The 10,566-nt window shown below is 41.7% G+C and overlaps 1 protein-coding gene across 1 annotated transcript; it reads right to left on the bottom strand.

Moving 5' to 3' along the window:
- Positions 1–861: 861 nt before the first annotated feature.
- Positions 862–9,864, bottom strand: rcvrn2 (recoverin 2; the record flags this gene model as incomplete). The annotated part of the gene is made up of 4 exons (XM_080040229.1): positions 9,809–9,864; positions 9,151–9,564; positions 4,321–4,432; positions 862–950 (listed from the first exon to the last, which is right to left on the bottom strand). The coding sequence occupies exons 2-4, from the start codon at positions 9,529–9,531 to the stop codon at positions 862–864; spliced, it is 582 nt and encodes a 193-aa protein (XP_079896355.1). The 5' UTR covers positions 9,532–9,564; positions 9,809–9,864.
- Positions 9,865–10,566: the final 702 nt, after the last annotated feature.

Here is a 10,566-nt window from a genome sequence, read left to right as displayed (position 1 = left end):
GGACTGGGTGGTAGGGATCAGCATGAAAGTTGGAAAGAAAGGCATGCACACACACACACACACACACACACACACACACACACAAACAAACAATCTGAACCATGAAAAAAACCTTGCTTTCAGGAAGATAATTTTTTTCGGGAATGGATATTATATTCTGGTAGTTACTGTGTTTAATGTGAAATCATAGATGCAACAATTTCTAAATCTAAATAAATGTACCTTAAATGTCTGTAGGTTATACTAAGAATACGTTTGGGATAATCCTGGATTTAGTGTTGGGGATGAATACAATTGAAAACGTAAGACTAAAAACACGATTTTTGTCAACCACCACCAGCATGATATTAAATAGTATGTTTTTTAGGTCATGTGAGAATTAAATGTTTTTCTGTAAAGATGGGGGTTGGGAAAAGTAAAAGCACTGATATATGAGAAAATCTTTAATATAATGTACATTGAATAAAGTACAACACTGAAGAACCTCAACCTCTATCAAGACATTTTCAGATATGTTGTAAACAAGTTCAAACAAACTAACAATCCAGCATGATACAAATTATCCTTACCACTTATTTTCTCCATAGACACAATTTAATTAGAACCATTTAAAAGGTTAATCATTTCTATAGTTTAACCTAGATTCTTCTTAAATTAATTAAACAGACAGAAGTAAAACAATAAAATTACGTGAACAAAACGTAGTGAGATGCAACCAAGACACTGCAGAAAAGAGTAATTACAAATAGTACGATGTCAGTTGATTAAAGAGGAGGGATCGGGAGAGGAAAGGGAGAAAGTTTAAAAGAAACAAATAAGTCTAATCAGAGAAAAAAGGAGAGGGGTTAAATGGGCATGACTTTATTCCTTGATTGGTTCGTAGTGGATCAGACGCATTGCATTCTCATTTTCGATTACTCCTTTGATGAACTCTCCTTCAGCCAGTCGCTCTATGGATGGAAAAAGAAAGAGAGTAGGAGATGTTACAGTGGCATGAATGAAGAACAGTAAACAAGAGTGTGGGTTCAAGATGAGGTTGAATAATGACTGTGAGAAAATCTGGTCTCATCTCCTGTTTGGGTGTGCTTAATGTGTATTAAACCGTAGTATGCACGGCTACTGGGTCACTGAAGGTTTGATGGGTCACCGCTGGTACAAACACAATAAAGCTTGTTGTTAAAGTTAAGTTGATTATAAAATGTAGTCTTAGAAATTAAGAACATCTGCTGAGGAAAGGTAATAAGAGCTTACACAGTTTTTATCTCTCCCTCTCTCTCTGACAACAAAATGTCATGCACCACAGGGGCACAACATATATAAACACACATTGTACATATAGGGGAGAACAGGGGAATGTGAGCCATTGGGTAATGTGAGACACCCCCTGTATCTAGGCAATGGAACACATTTTTGGTCATGTGAGATAAATGTTTTCAAGCCCCTCTCATTTCCCCGTGGCCATAAAAGAGAGGACCTCATGGTGATGTTGTAAGCATGTTTTTTTTCACAAAAAAATCTTTTTTGCATGTAAAACGAAATTTTCTTGCTGTCAACTTAATCGATTGTTGTGCCAAAGCAAATTGATTCAGGTAGAAAAACTTATATCATACATGTTGATGAACTACCAACATATGAAACCATGTGATGATGCTAGCTAAAGATTAGCCTGAATTGCTACGAGAGTTAGTTTTTTCTCAAATTGTGGCCGTGGGGTAAAGTGAGACAAATGCTGTGGGGTAAAGTGAGACAGTGTCTGTGCCGTCTTTTAATGAATCCATTATATTTGAGGTAGCAAGGAGACTAGTTTGAATAAGACAAAAGACAATGTGGGCTGGAGGTGGGGGTTGAATGGTTGAAAGGGTGTCAGCAAGGGCATGGTTTGGCACGTATGTATGTGGGGGACAGGAGAGTGACCTTTAACATCAATAGACTCTAAGTAATATGTCCTTATTCAATGAATGATCCCAATAAAACAAATGCAGACAAATATTAATCAAATAAAATTACAGCTGGGTCTAGTCCTGTGTTCCGAGTCCCAAGCTGTTCTAGCTGGTTCTGATTGTTCTTTTCCCCCAGACACGAGCAGGCTCTCTCTTCCTGCACTTCAACGAGGGCAGTCGCATACTCTGTTCCCTCCCGAAAACCTTATCTTCCCTGCTGTGCTCTCTCCTGTCTTGTGCTGTCTCTGTCTAATCTCCGAGTGTCTCTGTGCATATTCCTCCGAAAACCTAAATTATGGATCTGATCAGCTGGGGTCTTTCTGCAATTAACCAAATGTTCTCAACGAGAAAAGGGGGCAAAGGAGATGCCCCTTGTCCCGATGGAACCTTTACTGTTGGATACACCTGGAACGGGTGGAGTGGCTGGAACCAGATGTGTCTAGCAATACTCTCCATTGAGGACGCCGAAGACATCTACACTATTGGGCTTCTGGTATCAGGTTTCCTGCTGTTTGGAGTTGGCGGATTCTTGATTTACCGCAACGGTAATAAGGCGTTGGCAGCACATCAGGCCATTGAGAAGCTGCCCGTCTTTGAGGGTTTGTGCCGGGCCGTTAATGCACAGACTCATGTGATAAGCGAGGTGAATCGCAAGCTGGAAGTGATTCCTGGACTTATTCGGAAAGTGGATTCGATCATGGCTGCCATTAATGGGCCGTAGGCACTTGGAAAAGGCCACTGGATTTCGGCTTATTTGGATACTACGGAAACCAGTGACTGTAAGACAGGCTTCATTCCAGCGCCTAGTCTCAACCAAAACAAATCATAATCTCTCGATTCGGCTCCCCACACCGTCCTTGGCGGTGTTATCTCTTCTCTCCGGGATGTTTATGTGGAGAGACGCTCTACCCCCACCCTCCCATCACCTACTTCTCCCGTGAACTCTATCTGTGACCGGGCCTCGAGGTCGTCTCCACGGTCTGTCTCATAACACCTGGCGCATGTAGACTCCCACTACGTCTGGACAAAGATAGCTTCATGGAACACACACACACACACACACGTAAACACATAGCACACACAATCCCGACTACTCAAGCCCTCTTGACTGCCCACCCCCTCTCCCTCCCTCGTTACGGACCGGAAGCTGCGGGAGGGGCGCGCCTGTCGGCTGCGTACGCCCCCTGGTGCCTGGGCTGTGACAACTACCTTCCCATAAATCCCTAACCCGTTCCTTTAATGTGCAATGTCTACGAGTCTTATTGTTTGTGGTGTTTATCATGTTGCTTATTTGTGCTAAGGTGTTTTTTCACTGATCACGCACTGCGCTCCCATAAGGAACGTAGTTCGAGATTTGCATTTTTTTTTTAACCTATCTTCCCTTGTTGCTCTCCTTTTCCTTCCATGAAAGAGGGGCGCGGCGCACGCTGCGACCCTGCAGTTACACTCTCTCCTGTCCACCCATGTTATTGTCACTGTCTTGTAAGTTTCTTGGCGAGGTGTGTACTGAAAGGCAAATTTCATTGTGCTGTAACGGTGCATATGACAATAAATAAATCTGACTTCTGACTTCTGACTTCTGGCTCTAAGGGTCCTGTGTTCTGACCCCCAGACTGTGTTTTAATCAAACTGGTTATATCTGTCATTTGAATGTTAATTATTGAATATGAATTATATATGGTGTATTTGATCAGAGTTACTTTCAAGTGTTTAGAAAAAAAATTCTTAATTGACCAAACTCCATGATTCTGTTACTAGTCCGACATTAGTTTTGGAATATTTGGTTTTCAAGCTGGCTGTCAGGATTCTAACTGTTACAACATGTGTTGTTATGGTAGTTTCAGAGTGGAAAAAGTAAGTGGATCAGTTTACCCCCTTGATTTCTCTGGTCTGTCTCAGTTTACCCCACGGCTGGGGTAAACTGAGACAAAAGACAACTTTTTTTAAAACAATCATATTTTCACTGCCATTCGTCATGAATAAATTCTGCTAATGCTCTTTTCTAGGAAACATCCTGAATTAATGGAAAATTTGTAAATTTGAATGATAAATAATTTTAGCTCCCTTAGAGGGGAGCAAATGTAAAAAGTGTCTCACATTACCCCGCAGCCCATGTAGCTTTTTTCTCTTATTCTTTTAATTGCGTGCCAGGAAGTGTTTAACCTAATAAAGAATATTTAGTGTCACACAGTCTCGATCGCAAAGGTTGCAGGTAATACATAGGTAGTAATATGTTAAACATGCAATAATATAATAATATACAATACATACAATTACATTTTAAACATACAACCTCATTAAAAATGGGGAAAAACTTAAATACTTATAATAATACTTATATGACACACAAAAATAGTTGCGTTTGTGTTATTTCCCTCACCGTTGTCTTTCTTTTCGAAGAAAGACCATAGCTTGTCAGCTCTCTTGTCAGCTGTGTTCTCGTCCGCTGGTAGGCTGCTCAGGTCCTCCTTAGGGATCAGCTTAAACATGGCCTAAGAGGGGATTGGGTATAAGATTGGTGATAATGTTGCATTATTTCTTTCACAAATAATTTATGGAAAGTCCACACAACACATAAGACAAACAGTAGGACAAGTGAATAAGCTTAAAGCCACTCGTGAGTTAATTATGGTCTCATACAGTATGTACTTGTGCTTTATTGAGCGTCTGATGCAAGACAACTTCAAGCCAAGACTTTATCCTAATGATTGTCTGATGGACTCCCTGATAACTACCATCAACCCTGGTACACTATGTGCAATTTGGCTAAATACAACTAAATCAAGTACCCTACAATTGAATCTTAAACTGTGGTCTGCAATTAACACAAACAACTGATTTTGAATTTTTCACTGTTAGGGTGTATTCACACATGCCGTGTTTAGTTTGGTTGAAACAAACTCAGATGCACTTCCGCCTTCGGTGCGCATCATTCAGGCAGGTGTGAATACAGCAATCGCACTCGGGGGCGAACCAAACAAGCGCTCCGAGACCCAGCTGAAGAGGTGGTCTCGATGTGCTTCCAAAGGCAATCTGCTGCAGTTCGTTTGTGGTGTGAATTCGGCAGGACTCAATCCGACCGAATTGCAGGAAGCACTGCGCCTTTCCTTTCTTTTCTTTTTTAATAAATCGCCGTCAGCTTCACATTAGGGGAAAGTGTTGTTGTCGCCATAGTTAGGAAGATTACTTGTGGTTTGACCGGGGGCCTCTACGAATAGTCCAATCTCCTATCCCATAAGCCTCCTTTCCTATGCCTTAACCCTAAACATCATGGGGGTCAAGGAGAGATGAAAAGGTGCTTCCTATCGAACAAAGGAAAAGACAGCTCTGTTTCAAATGAATTCGACTCCACTTTTCCTAACCGACGTCATTGCGCTCGTTTGATCCATGCGTTCTTTTCATATTGATTTCAATCAGGTTGTCGCCAACAGAGTGAGAATCACTTAGATCGGACTTGGCCAAGGGGAATATTTAAGGCCACTTGAAGCCCAAGTCCGGAGTAACCTATGCTAAAGGAGGGTTAAAGGAGGGTTAAATGATGAATCGAGGCTCCTTTCCTAAGCATTTTGAGAATTCGAACCACCTATCCGCCGAGTACTTCCGGGTCATCTCAATAGGAAAGGAAATTTCCTATGCAAAAAAGAGAATCCGTAGAGGCCCCGGGAGCCCCGAGAGAAAATATTACATTTGATTGAGACGCTTACACACACAGTGCCAACAGGTTCACTCTGCGCTTTGCATGAAGTGTGTGTTTTTCTTTTTCTTGCCATGTTAACGGGACCGTGGGCCAATCCGAATAGTCTTTTTTGCATAGGAAATTTCCTTTCCTATCGAGATGAACCGGATGTGCTCAGCGGATAGGTGATTCAAATTCTCAAAATGCTTAGGAAAGGCATAGGAAAGGAGCCTCGATTCATCCTTTAACCCTCCTTTAGCATAGGCCACCGCCGGAGTTTACCGACTCTACACGAATACGAACGAGAGGTAAAACAGAAGAGAGGAGAGGAGAAGAGAAGAGAGGAACATTTAACTCGGCTAAAACAAAATACTCCCCTCCTCCCCCATTAAGATAATAAAGAACTCATAAAAGACCAACATCATAATAGTTATTTTCGTAGCACATAATTTACACCATAAGAAAATAAAATACCAACTTCACATTTAATGAAGTTGCTGGGGGCAGTTAATTTCAACATCAACATAACCCCGATGACGTTTAGGGGTTAAGGTATAGGAAAGGAAGTTTTTGTCTGGACCAAAGCAAGTGAACTAGCGGACTTTCCCAGTGTGAATACACCCTTTGTTAATCTTCTATGGGCCACTTCGAATCAAACAGATTATAAATGACTGTTCGGGCCTTTAAATGTGTGTCCTATTTAGAGAGGACGCTCTCATCTCCCAGACACCTAGATTAACATGGATTAGTGCCAAGACTCAGGCCACAGGCCAAATACCAAGATGTCTTCTATTTTCTCTCCTGATCTATCCATCTTGTGCATAGGAACACTGTTAGCTATATAGTTACTGTTTAGTTATAAAAGAAAAAACAGATCCCAACCTTTCCTTAAAGTCTAATTTTGTTACAGGTTGTGAACTTTATGACAGGGTGGCTATGATGTGGCAATTTTTTGCACTTGTTGTAAACATGATGCATATGGACTCTGGCCAGATGGCCTGGAGTTAAATCCCATTACAATGCCAGGTGGATCCTCAGAGGATCTGTCTAAACCTCTTACGATAGGCTACTAAATAACTTGTATTAACAGAAGATTTAAAAAACCTGTACAACTTCCATCAGTGTTGATTATATGAAAATTAAGGCTAACAAATATTATGTAATAACAAAACAGAAGAGGGGATTAGACTCAGGCATAACGAGAAGACCCTTTGGTGACAGACCAGGACAGTAGCAGTCTTGCTTACTGCTTCAATTGTTTGAGAAGTAAACCTGTAATCATAGAGATTATCAGGAGATTAAGCGTGTAATCACACATGCCGTGTTTAGTTCGGTTGAAACGAACTCAGATGCACTTCTGCCTTCGGTGCGCATCTTTCAGGCAGGTGTGAATACAGCAATCGCACTCGGGTGCGGACCAAACTCCGAGACCTAGCTGAAGAGGTAGTCTCGGTGCGTTTCCAAACGCACTCTGCTGCAGTTCGTTTGGGGTGTGAATTTGTCTGGACTCGATCCGACCCAAATGCAGGAGGCACTGTGCCTTTTCTTTCTTTTCTTTTTATTAAATAGCCGTCAGCTTCACATTATGGGAAAGTGTTGTTGTCGCCATTGTTAGGACGATAAGTTGTGGTTTGACCGGGAGCCCAGAACAATATATTACATTTGATCGAGAGGACGCGTAAAAATGCTGAATGTGTTCAGCGATCAGATGAAGGAGAGGGGAGCGTCTCCCGCACAGTGCCAACTGGTTCACGCTGCGCAAGAAGTGTGTGTTTTTATTTTGCTTCCCATGTACGGGACCGTCAATAGGCTACTATCCCGTGTCAGTTTGGAGCTGAACTGCGCCGACCCAGCTGATACACAGCTTAATTGCCTATTCTTCTCGCGTGACGCACGTCCAGCACCAAAAATACAGTAAAAATTATGTTTCATATCGTAGGCTACAAGCCACATAACGTGGCATTGACATAGGGCTACATATTATAACCATATGAAACAACAATAATTTGATGTTTTTCCTCTTTATTTATAGGTTAAGGCCAGGACACACCAGTCCGACTACCCGAAAATGGTGACTGCCGATTCAGGGAGCTCCAGTCTTCCCGTCGTGGCCGAAAAAGTGCAAAGAACACACCAAACCAACTGTTGCCTTTCCGTACGCTCTGCGCTTGCGCGGGACGTAATGTCTCCATAACAGCAGGCGGCGCTAATCTGTATTGTGGCCCGAAAAAATACGGAAGCCGGAAATGATGGGACGGCTCTCTAGACCATAGAAATATGTATTTATATTTATGGACCATAAAGAGCACCATTTTTAGCAAAGAGTGTCGAGCATGGTGTCGAGCAGTCAACAACGGTTGATGCATGTGAGTACTCGCTGAACGAAACAAACAAACACATTAAAACGATGGCTAACTGTTGTTAGCGGTTTGTGCTACCCGCCTGACTTCCGGGCTTCACTGATTCGCTAGCCCTCCACAAATCAAATTGCTCAAACTGAAAGACTGTCCGCCGCCGATTGAACATGTTAAAAAAAAAAGAAGCCCGACGACATCAACTACAACCGATTTCACGGCACACACCAAACAGATTCGTCTCTCCGTCCCCTCGAAACTCTACGACAGCGATTATCGGGCCGGTGTGTCCTGGCCTTTAGATGTAGGCCTTTTTATTATTTTTAACCCCATATTATATCAATGATATATATTTCGCAGTTTTAACGTCATGCTTCCTGTTTCTCTCCACCCCAGAATGTCTGTCCAATGAATGAATGACCTCAGATCACGTGTGGTTTTGCTTCGTAATGCTGGTTCACTTGCAAAAGGGGCAATATGAAAGTGGACCACACCAAACAAACAAAAATCAAACCTCTATTTGGTCTGGACCAAAGCAAGTGAACTAGCGGACTTTCCCAGTGTGAATACACCCTAAGACTCAAAAAGACTAGTATTTGGGCTGGCGATTAACATTGAGTCATGCATCCAATGAGGGGAATAGCCTAGGCAATAAATGTCAACATGATGCAGTCTGACAACCATTTTCCAAAGTTCTGTCCTCAATAATGCCCAATTAGCATAAAAAATACAAGAAAATGTAACATTAATAACTAAAAAGTAGTAGCATATATTTACAACAGGACTATTGTATTGAATTACATGAGTTCAAGTAATCCTCTTGTTTTGTCTTTCTGTTGAAGTTTTGACAAGAAAAAAACCTTTCCCTGAGGACTATGAGCGAAAGAAAAGCTTCAATATGTCCTCCCCCTTTTGCCCCATTTCAACTGTTACAAACAAATATCATATATTTCACTTACCGACTAACCGACATAATGATGATTATTACAATAGAGACAAAAAAGCCTGACTTTAGTTCTTCTATTTAACATAGCTTGATAGCAGTTTAGAAATGAACTATAACAGAAATAATTTGAAACATATCATCATGATGTTGGAACAGTGGAAATCGCAGCTGCTTTTTGACACACTACGACCACGTTTAAATGTGTCACATCACTGCCTTTATCCCCCTCCTCACCTGACAGATCTCCGTCACTTCTGTCTTGGTTATGTATCCATTTTTGTCGACATCAAACAGCGAGAAGGCCCACTCCAGTTTCCGTGTGGTCTTTCCGGTGGAGGTCATGTGCAGTGCAATGATGTACTCCTTGAAGTCCAAAGTGCCATCGTCGTTGGTGTCAAAGGAGCGGAACACATGTCCAGCGTAGCTCTTGGCATCGCTCTCGGGAAAGAAGCGGGAGTAAATCTGCTCAAACTCTTCCGGCGATATGCGGCCCGTCGGACACTGCTTCTGGAAGTTCTCGTACCACTGACAGATCTCAGTCTCGGTGAATTTGGTGCTGAGCTTCAGGTCCTCCAGGATCTCCTTCGACATCGCGCTACTGGTGGTATTTCCCATAGTAGCTGCTTCCTGGCGTCTTTTATAATGTGTCTGACAAACAAACACACAGGCAAATGTTTACCACTGGAGTTTTTTTCTTCCTTGCCACCTGAACCTTTCCTTTGTTCTAGATAGGCTACTGTATATTGTTTTTCACTAGCTCAACCAATTCTGTTTTTTTTTAAAGGGAGATTGACACCTATGGTACAGTCCGCTTGTTATATCCTTACTTTTTTATAATACTAATCAGCAAATTACACTGCGAGGATTGTCAGAAAATGTAGAGAAAGCTTACCTGTGTGTTTCGCTGTCAGTCGATGGCTTTGGCTGGAGTCTTTTGTCTTTATCATGCGTCGGAGATAAGGAGCACAGGGGGAACACTGACCGGGTTAATCCTGTTGGCGGGACTTAAGGTGGATGAGCTCTTTACCAAAAGGAACCCCACAATCCTAATTGCATCTAATGAGTCTGGACGTCTAGAAAGATTTACAGTATAGGAAAAGGGTCATTCCAGTGTTATTCTATTTATTTACAGTAGGAATTCTGAGTTATACCTTGTGACAGTGTATCCAATAAATTGTTAATCTTAAATAACTCAATATTAATCAATCTGCAAAGGTATAATGCATTTCACTTGAGCCTTAAAGGCCTACTTCACCGGTGGGAATATGAAGGTGTATTGAACTCTGAGATCCTATGTAGTATAAATGTGCAAACATTTTTTTAAATCAGTTCATCCCAGCCTGAGAAAAGGCAGAAAGAGTGTTTTATGGTCTCACTGTCTAACCCATACATTTTACTAGTGTGACATCACACTAGTAAAAATGTAGGGTTAGGATAAATAGGACAGCTGGGCCAAGATAAAACTGAGGAAAGAAAAACCTCATTCAATATATTATAATAGCAATTTAATAATGAGAGAACGCCGGTTCCGTAAGGGTGAAGTATTCCTTTAAGGTTACAACCACGTTGTGAAATGGTTTGGTATCTGAGTGCTACAAAATGATTCAAACTTAAACATATACTTTTATTCATGGGCCGGCAGCAGATAAG

The sequence above is a fragment of the Ammodytes marinus genome (genome assembly GCF_949987685.1).
Source record: "Ammodytes marinus genome assembly, chromosome: 13".
Classification (NCBI taxonomy): domain Eukaryota; kingdom Metazoa; phylum Chordata; class Actinopteri; order Uranoscopiformes; family Ammodytidae; genus Ammodytes; species Ammodytes marinus.
The sequence above is the reverse complement of the archived record's forward strand: the minus strand, read 5'-3'. Positions and strand labels throughout refer to the sequence as shown.